Source organism: Camarhynchus parvulus, chromosome 4 (assembly GCF_901933205.1).
Source record: "Camarhynchus parvulus chromosome 4, STF_HiC, whole genome shotgun sequence".
NCBI lineage: Eukaryota > Metazoa > Chordata > Aves > Passeriformes > Thraupidae > Camarhynchus > Camarhynchus parvulus.
Window position 1 is genome coordinate 55,842,683 of NC_044574.1, and position 14,424 is coordinate 55,857,106.

A 14,424-nucleotide genomic window follows, 5' to 3' on the forward strand; every position below is an offset into this window, starting at 1 on the left:
CGGGCGCTCCGTGGGCGGGCACAGCCGGCGCGGCGCTCCCCTCCGCCGCCGCGCGTCCCCGGTGCGCCCCACGTGCCGCCGCCGCTGCCATGGGCGTGCTGCCGGTGCCGGCGGAGGTGCGCGCCATCCTGCTGGACATCGAAGGCACCACCACCCCCATCGCCTTCGTCCAGGTGAGACCCGGTGGCTACCGGCCCCGCGGGGGGTCCCGGAGCGTCGCCCTTCGTACCGTGACCTCCCCGGTCCTGAGCTCGCCTCAAGGCAGGCCGGGGTGCCGCCGGGAACGAAAGCTGGGACCCATTTTCTGCGTTTTTCCGAATAATGCGCGCGAGAAAATACGCCTTGTGTTGGCGACCGGCCGCCCTGCGGTGGGCTGGGGAGCACGACACTGCCGCCGAGGGTCGGGCAGGCCAGGGGTTTGTTTCACTGATGGATATAGGGCGGCTGGGGTGCTCGGAGGGTCGGGCAGGCCAGGGGTTTGTCTCACTGATGGATATAGGGCAGCTGGGGTGCTCACAGCCTCGGGGGTTCGGGCAGGCCAGGGGTTTGTTTCACTGATGGATATAGGGCGGCTGGGGTGCTCACAGCCTCGGAGGTTCGGGCAGGCCAGGGGTTTGTTTCACTGATGGATATAGGGCGGCTGGGGTGCTCACAGCCTCGGGGGTTCGGGCAGGCCAGGGGTTTGTTTCACTGATGGATATAGGGCGGCTGGGGTGCTCGGAGGGTCGGGCAGGCCAGGGGTTTGTTTCACTGATGGATATAGGGCAGCTGGGGTGCTCGCAGCCTCATCCCGGAAAAGCCCTCGAGCATCACTGCTCCTTTGATGGCTGGAGCTGCAGCACCGCACCCGGCTCTGCACAGAGCCTTAAGTGCGAGCTCTCTGAAGTACGATGCTTCTTGGCCTTAATTTCAGTAATTAACAGTTTGCAGTAATCGATAATTCTCGGGGTTATCCGCTGCCTTTTCCCTTCGGGAGGCTGGTCGAATGCCTCCGTGTGCCGGGGCAGCGTGTCCAGCCCTGCGGGAGTACAGCGCCGGGGACACACCGGGACTGGCGTGGCAGCCGATGCACGATTGCCTTCCCTTGCCTAGGAAAAAGCTTAAGGCTGCTGGAATTGCTGCTTTACGTGCAGAACCGAGGGGACTGGGAAGTCTGTGGGTCACAGGTGCTCGGAGAACGGCAAATTGTGATAGCCGGGGTCCCTCCTCTGCGGGCGCCTTTGGTTCGCAGGAGGGAGCGGCTTGCTCGGATGGATCCCTTCTCCTGCCGTTCACTAACCTGGATTTCTCCCTGAGACATTACAGCTTTCGGTGGATCTTTGCAGCCAGTGGCTTACAAAGGTGCTTTGTGACCCACATGGCAGGTGAAGGCTCCTGCCTGCCTTTCTAGAGGCTTCTGCTAACACAGTCTATCAGATGAACAGCATGACCTACATCCATGTTCTTCCAGTGCTCTTGAAGAAACTTCAGGCCCAGGTGGCATTACAGCTGCCTCCCTCCCCTCAATATCTTTCACTTCAAACAGTTTGGACAGCTCAGGTTTCTTACTAAACATCTAACAGAGCAACTAAGTTGTTTCTGCCCACCTCAAAGCTGTTTTGCAGTTGTGCAAACAACATGCCATGCACCTGAGTCTCTGGGTTTCCACCCAAAGTCTTTCTACTGCAGGGAGGCCAAATGAGTTTTGATTCTCAATAAACTTCAGTTTGATGGAAATCCTGAAAATGCCTGGAACAAGTTAGTTCATTTGGTCTTTCAGTTAACCTCTATTTGCCTTTGAAAGGTCCACTGATGGTTCAGTGGACACTTTATTCTTCAATATTAAATGATTTTATTTAATCCTTTCTCTAATGTTAGAATCGCTGAATCTGCAAAGTAAGGAAATAGAATGAGTCAGTTGATGGGTGGATTAAGGAAAGATACCAGAAAAGAGAGTATTTGGAGTCTTTCTTCCACACAGACTCATAGCCTGTTAAACTTAGTACATCATTGACTGGGATCACTCTTGGCATCCAGAAACCGTCTGTCCCACTAGCTGTCCACTACTCCAGCTGTCACGTGGGTGTCCCCTCTTAGTTCACAGACCAATGCACTTGCCAAGACTCTTACCCTTTTAAAATCTCACAAATCACAGAATCCACTGATCTTTCAGAGTCAGTTTGGGAGTTTTTCTTAGCCAGCACAAGAGTATGAAACACTGCTTTTGAAAAACAATTGGATCCTTTTGACATCTGAGTTGTAAAGGAGGTTAAACCAAGCCAGCAGGTCAGCTGCATTTCCCAGCAGACTCTCTTTAATTTCCTCCATGATTTAAGAGATACCTTGAAAGTAAAGGAAATGAGAGATTAACTGGGGGCATTACAAGGCTTTTGATTTCCCTAGGCAAGTTTGTGGTAATTCTTAAAGCAATTTGCATTGTTTTTAAAATATAAAGCATGGAAAATAGAGTATTAGAGCAATAGAAAATCGTGCAGTTCTGCCATCACATCATAATCTCAGAACCACTGCTTTCTTAATTCATTAATAAGCTAAAGATGACATACCTATGGGCCATTTTTTGAGGAGAGGTGAGTTCAGATTTTTAAAATTAAGAAATTAAGAAAAGCTCAGTTCTCTACCCAAAGGAAGGATTTCCCTGCCTTTCTCCTTAACCTGAGGCTTTTCACACACCTGGAATGTGCACGGTGGCTGCCTGTGGCTTCTGACTCGTGAAGCACCACTAATGAGAGCAGTTTGTAATTATTTGCGGTTGCCCTTGGGATCTCTGTGAAGATTTGTCATTTTCCTGTGGCACTCTTCCCAAATCCTGTTTAATTTCATTCGTAAGACTGTCCTGTGGAGCTCAGTGCCACAGGACCAGGCTTTTCATTTTAAAAGGTCCTCTAGCATGGGGAGAGGTTGAGAGGTGTTTTCAGAATGACATTTGCTAGGATGAGTGCCCTATCAAGGATACAATAGCATAACTTATCTGTTCAGAGTACATACATTGTCAGCCTTGTACTCCTCAGCTGGTGGGAATGTGGGGTCACATGTGCCATTTGAGACATTTTTTGGTAAGCCCAGGAAAAGTTATCACCCACCTTTAAAAGTTTCAGCTATGTAAACATTTGTGTAAAAACATCCACCTGCACTGATCCTGGCCTGAGGCTGGCTCAGTCCTGTGACCAGGCAGACACCCTTGGCTGGAAGTTTCACCAGCTGCAGCACTGCAGGGGAAGCTTAAATTTGGGAAAATAAGTGTACAGGGCAGGACATGCGAATTGTTCCTTTAAAAGCCAGTCAACCTTACCTCTGCCAGCTTAAAGGAGCAGCCTCTTTTTCTGCCAGGAGACCTTATTCCCTTACATCAAAGACAACGTGAAGGAGTATCTGCGTGCTCACTGGGAGGAGGAGGAGTGCCAGCGGGATGTTGGACTTCTGAGGAAACAGGTTAAGTAACGGAGTCATTCCCTGTCTCTGCATTTTCATTACATGCCTGAGGCTTCAGATCAGTTGGACTCTCCTGGTCACCCCACATTGTCCCTGTCTCTTTGCCCTTATCCATGGAGGCCAGTTACCTTGAAGGTTGGATTCTCGCCCATCCAAAGCCTGGGGTTGGGCTTGGCAGGCAGCAGCTTCCCTCAGCTCACCTTGGTCCTCACAGCCCCTGGGCAGCTGTTGAGCCAAGACTTTCCAGCTTTTTGCCTGCACTTCTTGAATCCAAACCTCTTTTGGGAAGCAGCACAGGGGGATGGCAGAGCACGTGTTCCATATGGGGCAGTGGATGCTGCCTCTGTATAGGGACACAGCATCAATTTGAGACTTGTGGCTGAAGCCAACAGATGCATTTGCTTCTTTGCCTTAATTACAGTAATTAAATACTTAAGCAAGCATAGTTCTCATTAGAGTATTTACAATACGGCTACAGTAAAGCTAATTGTTTGGTTTGGAAAGTACAATCCAAGCAAGTATTTCTAAACAGAACTGGAATCTCAATTTTCCATTAAGAAAAGCAGACAATGTTCTAACCCCTCATGTGAAGTGCAGTTCAAGCAGTGTCCTGCACAGCAGTGCATGGATGCAGGTGTTAAATCACTTTCCTACATTAGAGGTGTGGAAATTGCTCCACCTCTTCCCTCCCCTCTTTTTATCATGGATGATTGCACAGAATCACAGAATAGTCTGAGTTGGAGGGGACCTGCACAGATCAGCAAACCCAACTCCTTAGTGAACAGCCCGTGCAGGGATCAGCCCCACAGCCTTGGCCTTGTTAGCACCGTGCTGTAACATCACTCTGCAGGCTCAGGAGGACTCCAGCCTGGACGGGGCCGTGCCCATCCCTTTGGAGAGCGGCAGCGGGGAGGAGGAGCTGGAGCGCGTCATCCAGGCCGTGGTGGACAACGTGCACTGGCAGATGTCCCTGGACAGGAAAACCACAGCACTGAAGCAGCTGCAGGGCCACATGTGGAGGGCAGCCTATGCCACCGGGCTCGTCAAAGGAGAGTGAGTAATTGTGTGAGTAGTTGTGTGCCCCCTCCTGGGGGGCAGCTGTGGGGAGCATCTTCCCTAAAAGTTTATTAGCAGAAGAGCTGCATAAGCTATTCCTGGGAACAGGCCCACTTACAAATACAAGCAACATCACTAGCTCAGCAGATAAGCCAATATTTGAGAGATTTCTTGGTAAACCAAGAGTCACAAGTATGAGCTTCTTACAGTTCTTAGTCTTGCATTTTTAATCCCCAAATTGCACTCATATTTTGAAACAAGTATAAACAAGCCAGGGTTGCAGGGTCAGACCTTTTCAGTTGTTTCCTCCTGCTTTGTCTTTTACCTGTGTGTTTCCTGCCTTTCCACTTCTTTTTGTCTTCAGGTTCCTCTTTATGTTTCAGCCACAACACAGGAGTGCATAAGTAGGGACTACTGAAATTAAGCCTGATCTTTTTATTTAAGAAATACTTGGTTAAAATTTGCATTTCAGATCTCTAAGTAAGTAAAACAAGCCCATAAATTCACAAAGTGTTTTGCCAAATGAGCAATGAAGAAGAAGAAAACGAGCTGACAAAAAAATGTAAACATCCAAACCCAAGTCAAGAGAGACTCATATCCTGTTGGTTTTGTTTTTAAAAACAAGGCTAAATTGTCTTACAGTGACCCAAAAACTGTGCAGAAAGCTGCCTGCTTGGCTGCATTCAATGAGTGAGATCTCTAAAATCTCCCTGCCCAGCTCTTCATCACCTGCTGCTGGAAGAGACCTTCTGGTTCCAAGAGCCCTGGAACCAGATTGAAAATGAAGTCCCCTAGCAAACTAATGGGGCAAAACTAATTGTCACAGTGCCTGGCAAATGATGTCCCCCCAGGTGCCTCTGGGTTTGCCCTTACCTGCTGCCCTGTTTTGCTCCAGAATCTTCGAGGATGTTGTTCCAGCCATCCGGAAGTGGCGGGAAGCAGGGATGAAGGTCTATATCTACTCTTCAGGCAGTGTCGAAGCCCAGAAGCTTCTGTTTGGATACTCTACAGAAGGTGATATCCTAGAGGTAGATAACCTTACCACCTTCCTTACAGTTTCTCCCCCTGCAGAGCACTCCCTTCCCACAACCACCCTTGCTGTAACATTTGTGAATGAATTCTGTGACAGGAAGGTAAGGCAGTGGGTTTGATCCATGGGAATTCAGCTCAAGGAGTTGACTTTGAGAGCATGGCTGCACCAACCCCTCGTTACTGTGGCAGAAAGAGAGGGAGGGAGATTTATCCCTGCTTTTCAGGTGGCACTCAGCAATGGCCTGTGCTTCTCTCTCTCTCTTTCAGCTCTTTGATGGCCACTTTGATACCAAAATCGGCCCCAAGGTAGAAAGTGAGAGCTACAGGAGGATTGCTGCCAGTATTGGGTGTGCCACCAACAACATCCTCTTCCTGACAGATGTTCCTCGAGGTATGTGACCTGCCAGCCCTACTGGCTCTCACCTGAGCAGGGGAGGCAGGTGCTCTTCAGAGGTGTGCTGCTGCCTTCTCACTAGCGCCCAGAAATGCTTCAGCACCTTCCCTCTAGCTGCTGCCATCCTCCTTCTTTACACACCCAGGCTTGCACACAGCAGTGGGATGTCTATGTGCAGTGCTGCAGTGAGGGAAAATAGGTCAAGTAGAAAGCCTGCCTTTGCACCAGCCAGGAAGGAGAGAGTGCTGAAGCATGGCCCATTTACAAACAGGGTCAGTGGTTTGGCCAGTGGTCAGGGGAAATGATGGCATTTGCTGTGTTGCTACGTGGCTGATTCTTTGTGCCACTTATGGTTAGGTTGTGTTCAGCAGTAGGAAAACATTGCTTCAGGTTGCCAAGACCTGACCCATGGAAATCCAGGCTTGAGAAGCTAATTTAATTTCCTGCTTTAGCTGGAAACATCTTTCTGGCAGAAATAGCACTGGGTCTCAGTCTGAGCCAGCTCAGTCCCCCAGAGTTAGTCCTTACCTCCTTCCCAGCCTTGGCAGCAGAGCTGGTGGGAGCTTGTAGTTACCTCCTTTTCCCTGGGTCATCTTCCAGTGACCTTTTTGTGCTCAGGAAGCAAAAAGAAGCTTGTGAGAAGTGACTGGGGGAGGGGGCTGTTTGACTCACAAATGCCACAGGCTGACCACAGCCTCATGACAGGAATCGAGCTGATGGAGCAGGAATCAGGCTGATGGTGTGTGCTGCCTGCAAGGAGCTTGGACAGCCATCAGCTGACAGAGGGGAGGGGATGGTGAGGCAGCCAGCTCCTGTCCATTCCTGCAGCTACAGCCCTCCACAGCAGGTCTGCCAGGAGCTGGTTCCTGTCTAGAGCCCTGCCACATGCAAACACTGCTTTCTCAGTCTCAGCCTTTAAAAGCACTCGAGTGTTCTGGGGCACCCTCAAGCCTCAGGGACCCTGCTGTGAAGAGGTCAGTAAGAGCTGTCCCCTCCACTGTCCCCTCTCTGTTTGTTTCAGAAGCCAATGCAGCCGAAGAGGCGGACACTCACGTGGCTGTGGTGATCAGACCGGGCAACGCGGGACTGACGGACGATGAGAAATCCTATTACAGCCTCATCTCGTCTTTCACCGAACTGTTCTTGCCTTCCTCCACTTAGGGAAAGCGGTGCACGCACAAAAGACTGTGCTTCACCTAATTGTCCTTGTGAAATGTTAGGTCATTTTGTCCATAATCAGAATTTCAAACCAAATCCACATTAGGTCTTGGCCCTCGTGCAGGCAGGTATGGATGGAGAGTATGGTGTGGGGTCCCTCGTGCAGTAGGACAGAGGCCTGCTGCCAGCTGGAGCTGGGAACAGGGCAGGGAGCAGCACCCATGAGCCCTGCTGTTCCTCCCCTTTCCTGGCTAGCAGTTAGCTAAGGGAATGCTTCCTCCAGACTCATCCCCTGAAAGCTGGTGCTGAGATGTCCCACCGTGAGCTCTGTCATATTTGGAAGCAGTCTGCAAACAAGGTTCCTGTCCCCTTGTCCCAGAGGGAGCACTGGGGACCCTGGGCGGATATGTGAGCTTCTCCCTGCAGACAGGATTTCTGGCTAAGTCAAAAACACTGACAGTTAGGATTCCCAAAGGGAAATGCCAGCTGTGGGCTATAATACAATAGGACTGGGCTGCCACAGAAGAAGCCAGCCCTTGCTGCAGGCAGGCTCTTTAGACAAGGAACAATGTGTATCTTGGCTGTGTCTGCAGCAGCTCTAGGTACAAAACAGCACAACTTGCATATGGAAGCTGCTTAGAGCTCCACAGCCAGCCTACCAGAATGAAGTCAAGTATATATAAATACAGCTTTAAAAATTAAATTCTGGACACACTTCACTGCTGCCTCATGGTGCTGGGCTATGGGATACAACTGTCTGAAGCCCAAAGTCAGCTTGACAGCATTTCTGAAGTGTCTCAGCACTGACCCACAGAGCTCCTCCAGCCAAGATCACCCAGTCACAGGTTCATAGCACTGGTCAGCTGTGAGCAGACTTTGACAAGCTGCTCCAGAGGGCAGATATCCTGCTGCATTTGATGAGAATTAAACCCCTGACCTTTTCACCTTACCTAAATTGTGCCAATGTAGATCAGATGGTCATGGAGCTTTTCCTAATGTAGTAAATAAAAACACACCTTTGCTTTCATTGTGTTCACTCCATCACAGCATTTAGCCTTCCTGTCTTAGCACCAGTGATCCCAGCACCTAAAAGGCAAATTTTATTATTTTATTTCAAAACCTGTGAACACTGTGTTCCTGCTGTCACTTTCCCCAGTCCTTTCTTTAAGGCAGCAGCCTTGTCCTGCCAAGGAAGCTGTACTACCTCCCTGACCATGTTAGGATTTCAGTTGTGGCTCAGTGCAGGAGTGAGAGCCACAGGTAGGTTATACCTGGTAGCAGTGGAGTCAGAGGCAGTCTGAAACTCCTGTCTGAAATCCTGTTTCCCCATTCCGTGCTGCTGGCACTTCATACATGGGTGTCTTGCCCTCACAGCCGGCCAGAATATAGGATGTGCTTGCTGCCTTCCTGAGCTCTGATCTACACCTACAGCTGTCCCTGTTGAGGGAGGCTGATGGGTAAAGAACAATGAAGAGACAAGCACTTGGGGGAAAAACCGCATTGTGCCAGCATGGCCCTTCTAAAAACTTAATAGTAGCAGGTCAGGCTGTGGGGCAGCTAGTCCAGATGCCTTTCTGGGCTGTGCAGTGGGTGTGATGCTGCTCCTAGAAAGAGCCTGCTAATTAGTACTGTTACAGTAAGTGTATCTGCATGGCTGAATGGTCCCTGGCTTCCTTAAGTGATAATATTAATCATTACACTGTAAATAAATACCTTTGTTTTGCCTTTGCCATCAGAAAGCTATGCTTGGGGTAGGGACAAAAATAAAGCTCACTTTCTCCATAAAAGCACTTTATTTAGTGGTCATGTTTTAGTGTACATTGGTTGTCATTTAGTTGTACTGAAATGTGCTGTTAGAAATACTCTAAGAAATGTACAGAATTATCAGTAAAAACCTCAAATTCAGTTTGGATTGCATATAGGAAAAGGAGCAAAAGGAAAAAGGAAAAAAAATAACCACATCATCTTTTTTTTTCCCTTTGATAAAATTACAAAAGCTAAAATAATAAACTGAAAGTATTAATTAATTAGGGGAAAAAAGACACAGTGAACTATTTATAGTAAAACACCCTTACAACAAATTGCTGTTTTGTGCTCCATATGGATTAAGTGTGTGCCAGTGCAAGAGGATCCCACCTGCATGTTCTCCAGACTGTCCCCTCCTGTCCTTGCCCAGGAGGAGCTCCCTGGATGAGCCTCTAGGGAGCTGGCACCTCACACTACTGTGTCCTTGGTCACTCTCAGCACATCCTTCTGGGAAAGCTTTCCACTCATGACACTGCTACAAGGAGGAAGCCTTCAGCAATCCACAACAACCCTCTGTTGGCCAAAAATCCTCTGGATTTGTCACAGCTGCCTGAGAACAAGTTTTGGTGCACAGAAAATAAAGGGCTGGCTGAAAGCTTTCTACTTCCCACACAGTTTGTCTCAACTGTTTCTCCTCTCAGGAGAGGCCTGTGACCTGTGCAGAAGACTGAATGCCCTTTTGCCTTTTTCCCTCTCTGTCAGAAATGCCACAGAGCAGTACGAGTTCCCCTTCAAGTGCCTTTTTCTACCATTTTAATTTCTGCTTGTTTTCCCGCAGCTCAGACAAGATGTAAACCTAAGCTGAGCCTGACTTGTGGAGGAAAATAGGAGCCATGGAGAGAAGCAACTCCCATCATTCCTCTACCCAGGCAATACAGCAGCCTTCCCAAAATCATGTTTTGAGCTCCTTGTTCTCTGAAAACAGACCTTCTGTTTGAAAACCTCCTTTTAAGGAGGGAGAAGCCTTTCTGGTTTTGCTGTTCCCTTCTTGCACCTCCAGTCCTCAGGCAGATTAGCCAGCCTCTGTGCCAGAACTCCCTCCTGGCACCCTGGAAGCCCATTTAAACCTGTGGCAGGCTCCACTCAGGACAGCTGGCCACACTGAGGGGCCCAGAGCCCAAACCAGCATGTCTGAAGTTTGGCTTGCACAAGGAGCAAAACCAAACCCTGTGCCCAGAAGCACTGGTACTGTTCTCGTGGCAGATGAGCCTGGTGTCTCTAACACAATGTTTTTCCCCTCCGTGAACATAAAACAAAAATTAAAAAAAGCTTTTGAAATACTATACACAATGTGTGGTGGAAGCACTACACATGGAAGAAGCAGCCTCTTCTGGGTTGTCTTCAGGGCACACAGATGTTCTCATCTCAATTCAGCACCTCACTCCCACCGGTGCCCACCAGGAAGCCAAGCACAGCATCCCACTGTGTCACCCCTCTGGCCTGGGGATGATCTGCCTGGCTACAAGGCAGCACCAGCCAAGTCTCACTTCCTGATCACAGCACAGTTCCTTCCAAACCCAGATTTACCATCAACCACTTTCCAGGCTGGAAGAAATGCCTGCCTGCTTGCCATGAAAGCCAGTCCACTGGGGTCTTCTGTGTCTGATTCCAGGTTCTGGAGAAACAGCTGCTCCTGCTCCTCCTACCAAGCTCCCCCGGCTGGCAGCAAAGGAAACAACCCCGGAAACACACGGAAGATGCAGTCTGATGACTCCGGAACAGGTGGCTCCTGAAGACTCTTGCTGTTGGGAGAAGTCTGCTTCCTTCAGCTCCTTCTCTGCAGGGTGGGCTGAGCAGGACCAGCCTCAGAGGGGCTGCTGAATGTTTTGAGCAACAGGAGTATGACAGAGCCACTCAGAAAGAGTCACTGGTGGCACAAACTGAGCAGCTCGTGCTCTCTCATGCTGCCATTGAGATGGATCCACTCTTCTTGCAGCAGACACCTCTGTTTGTTTGGCTCTTAGTGAGACAGCCACCCTCAGAGCCCTTTGGCAATGCCATCATGATTGCACATGAAAAGAAACTCATTAAAAAAGTGTAAATGAGGTCATGTTTCACCCATGAGACCACACCTGCCCCCCTTCCCCCTGCCAGAGGACAGGCTACACCTGATCTGTCTGGTACTCGGAGGCTTCTGATAAGCTTTCGGAAAAGCTCAGAAAGTTTTCCTGGTACTCAGAACAAATTATCTCAAATCTGTAATGCCTGAACTCCACTGCAAAGGTGCCAAAGTAGCACAGGAAGCACATCACTAGGCCCCACTGGATCCTGGAAGCATGCATGTGAATGCCCTGGGCCATAAGGATGAAATCTGGAAGAGGGAAGTCAAGGAGAACAAGTGGGAACAGAGACATCAACCAGTTTGAAAGCCAACAGGGAAAAAAATCTGAACAAAGTCACCTGGATAAGTCAACCCATCCAGCCATCATGAGGAGAGTGTGAATGTGATGCTAGAGATGAAAGGGATGTCAGGTGTCCAATGATGCCCATGGAGCACAGCAGCTCTCCTATACATACCAGGGCTTCCTGATCCCAGATCAGGGTGATAAACATTTACAGAGGGGAATAGTTGGGTGCAGAGAAGTCAGTGACTTGCTTGAGCATCCAGCTAGCCAGGGACAGAGCCAGCAAGTGGGGACCTGGCTGGGGGCCCCTACCTGCCAGGAGCTTCCCAGTGGGAACAGATCACTGCACCCACCAAAGGCAATGGGAACACCTTTCAACCCACACTGTGAAATATTTCCTTCTGTTTAGATCACCTGAAAAGCTGTCCCTTTCTGTGAAATCTGGAAGCATCACTCTACACAGTGAGACACTGAAATAGGATTGTGCCATGAAAACAGATTGATTAGCATTCAAAAATGCTTTCAGATCCTAGGACAGGGGTGAGAAGAGCTGCTGCAGAACAGACACAATACCTGGCCTCCTGGGGAGCAAGACAAAAGGATACAGAGCACCACGCAGAGGGTGATGCTGGCTGACAGAGCCACTCGTGGAATTCCAGCTTTCCGCCCCTCGTTCTTCAGGTTGATCTTGAGGGTGAGGGCAGACTGGATCCAGCATGCCAGTGTCCCAAAGCCAAAGGTCAGAGATGTGCCCACGTTGTGGATCTCCTCATCATTGGAGAGCTAGCAACAAATAAAGCAGTGATTGCCTGCACACAACAGGAATTACCTGAGAGCTAACTGGATTGAGATGCTGTATCATTTATTCTGGCAGAGGGGTAAGGTGTAACATAACCAAGGTGAGTTGACAGCTGTCATAGTCAAGTAGATCTTTTTCCCAAAGCCCAAGAGCACTGTGGAAAATGCACTTGCTTGGGGACTGTCTCCACAGCTCCCTGACAAGACTCACAAATGCAGAGCTCAGAAATAAATTCTTCCTTGGCTCAAAGCGATGGCCAGGGCAGGCAAGGACAGCCCACTGTGGGTCTTGTACAGCTCCCTGCAAGGGATGCAAATTGTGCACCTTCAGTGCCAGCCCTGGCACTCCCTTGATCTAGTGCAAGCCAAAACACAAATACATGCTCCTAGTTTGGCAAGTTCCTCCAATTTCCTCTTCTGCCCATCCTGGTTTGGCAAGTTACACCAAATCCTTGACCACTGGGGTCTGAGGCAACATGAACCCAACCTCTCTGGAGTGCCAGTGCTTCCCTGTTCCTTGGGCTGCCCTGTCCCACACGGCACTGACTGTGCAACACTGCAAGGCAAAATGACAGCCAGGTTCAACTAGCAACAATCTGCAAAAAGATCCCTTGAGGCTACAAATCCATTCAAAAAGTCCAGCATGGACTTAAGCCAAATAATTTTCATTTTCCCTCTGCCTCTGAGGCTTTTCTAGAAAAGAAACCACCAGTCTGTAACTTCTCCCTGCAGCCTTAATTCCTGTTTGATGATTTAACAAATATCCATCAAACAAGACACAATCTACAGGACAACAATCTAGCTGCTGTGCTTCCACTGATATCTCCCCTCCTCTCTACCCTGAATTTCTTTCAAAAGTAGGTCCAAATAATCATCCAGGCAAAAATGGGATTGAGCTGCCTTTCCCAAGATAGACAGCACTGCAAGGGACTCACAGCTATAATGTCCCTCTAAAACACCCAATGTATAATTTTCCAGAAATATGATTTAATGCTACATTCAGCTCAGCAGTCAGGCAGGGAGAAGCATAGATTGAGGTCTCATTACAGCATGTTTTCATGTTTGGCAAAAGATCTAGCTAACTAACATGGAATGGATAGTTAGAATCAGATATCAGAATAATCAGAATTTATAGCCAGGCAAGATTCAAAGCATCTACTGTTAAATTACAATTATTTGCTCTGAAGACTGAAAAATGGAAGGCGAGGTCGAAACCATTTCCTGGTGCCTGTCCTGTACTAGAAATACTCTTCTCAGAGGTAGACAAAACTGTTACAAAGGCTTCATAATTCCTAGCTGGGAAGCTCTTGTGAAAAAACAAGACCCTGGGTTTTGGACTTGTGCTGTGGAGTTAGGAAGACCAAGTCCATAAAAGTCAAATTATCTCACACCTTATTCAAAAAGAAAAAGTCAACTGTAAAGGACACCAAGTTCCTTCAATAACTGTACAACCCAAAGAGATCCTCCTCACCCTTCACAAAACAAGTACCATTTCTGTATTGGGTCCCTGTCATGCAAAGCCAGGGAAGCAGCCAGCCTGCACTGACCTTTCTCAGCTCCTGCCTGATTATTGGGGGTCATTATGTGCACCCCAGTGAGGGACAGAGCCCCAGAGTCAAACCCAAGCCCTACTGACTCTAACACCTCGATTTTCACTGCAGCCCTGACAGACACAATGGTGATCACGGGACACCCATCCCTACAGTTGTGGCCGATGTTTGTAGCTATAGCGTTGCAGGACAGAGGGGGAATGGGAGGGCTCTCACCCAGACACCCACCACATCCGGAGAAGTCCTGGCACTCCTCTGCTGTGTCCCTCTCCTGGCAGGTCTGAGGATCAGCAGGAGGTGGATTTAAAGCAATATACGTTTTAAAAGAAGGACACTGAGCTGTCTGCTAAATTTTTACGGGCATTTGTGCATCTGTTTGCGCAGATGTGGCTGCTAACCTCCCGCTCAGCCCTTTTACCCAGGGCCATCTGTGACAACTCGCAGGGCTCAAGAGATTCAGGAGGCTCCTGCTGAGGCTCTTAGCAGGTCAGGTCTAAGCATGCAGGTGCAAACCCTGCTGGAGACAAGTGAAAAGTGATTGTGGCCCTTCATCTCAGCTCACAAGTGGCAGATAGAGGTGGCGAGCAGGTAAAGGGAGGGCTGGTACTGTATTAGCTGGGAACTGCCCCGATGAAGGCAGGGATGATGCATCTGATTCCATGTTCTCAGGAGGCTAATTGATTACTTTATAATGTATTCCTTTCAAGAGTAGGTCCAAATAATCATTCAGGCAAAAATGGGATTGAGCTGCCTTTCCCAAGCTAGTCAGCACTGCAAGGGACTCACAGCTATAATGTCCCTCTAAAACACCCAATGTATAATTTTCCATATATATTATATACTATATATATATATA

General features: G+C 48.9%; 2 protein-coding genes across 6 annotated transcripts in view; one reads left to right on the top strand and one right to left on the bottom strand.

The window, feature by feature from the left end:
* On the top strand, positions 1-8,858 carry ENOPH1 (enolase-phosphatase 1). 2 transcript variants are annotated; one of them, XM_030947933.1, is made up of 6 exons: positions 1-173; positions 3,328-3,429; positions 4,280-4,482; positions 5,381-5,513; positions 5,785-5,908; positions 6,933-8,858. In XM_030947933.1, exons 1-6 carry the CDS (start codon positions 90-92, stop codon positions 7,070-7,072), a joined length of 786 nt encoding a protein of 261 aa, XP_030803793.1. In that variant the 5' UTR covers positions 1-89; the 3' UTR covers positions 7,073-8,858. The 2 variants fall into 2 exon arrangements, with proteins under 2 accessions (XP_030803793.1, XP_030803795.1); XM_030947935.1 differs by lacking the exon at positions 1-173 and adding an exon at positions 739-885.
* The window catches only part of TMEM150C (transmembrane protein 150C), a 21,560-nt gene continuing 15,986 nt past the window's right edge, over positions 8,851-14,424 (bottom strand). For all 4 annotated transcript variants that reach the window (XM_030947938.1, XM_030947936.1, XM_030947937.1 and 1 more), the window contains 2 exons: positions 11,826-12,003; positions 8,851-11,186 (listed from right to left, as the gene is read on the bottom strand). In XM_030947938.1, coding sequence (XP_030803798.1) covers positions 10,978-11,186; positions 11,826-12,003 — 387 coding nt within the window. In that variant the 3' untranslated portion in view covers positions 8,851-10,977. The remainder of the gene's footprint in view (positions 11,187-11,825; positions 12,004-14,424) is intronic.

Excerpts from the sequence above, each read along its gene's own strand:
- ENOPH1 (XM_030947935.1), top strand. The coding sequence starts at position 754 with ATGGATATAGGGCAGCTGGGGTGCTCGCAGCCTCATCCCGGAAAAGCC. Across the intron at positions 4,483-5,380 it reads ACCGGGCTCGTCAAAGGAGA|AATCTTCGAGGATGTTGTTC; the intron begins GTGAGTAATTGT and ends GTTTTGCTCCAG. Across the intron at positions 5,514-5,784 it reads CAGAAGGTGATATCCTAGAG|CTCTTTGATGGCCACTTTGA; the intron begins GTAGATAACCTT and ends TCTCTCTTTCAG.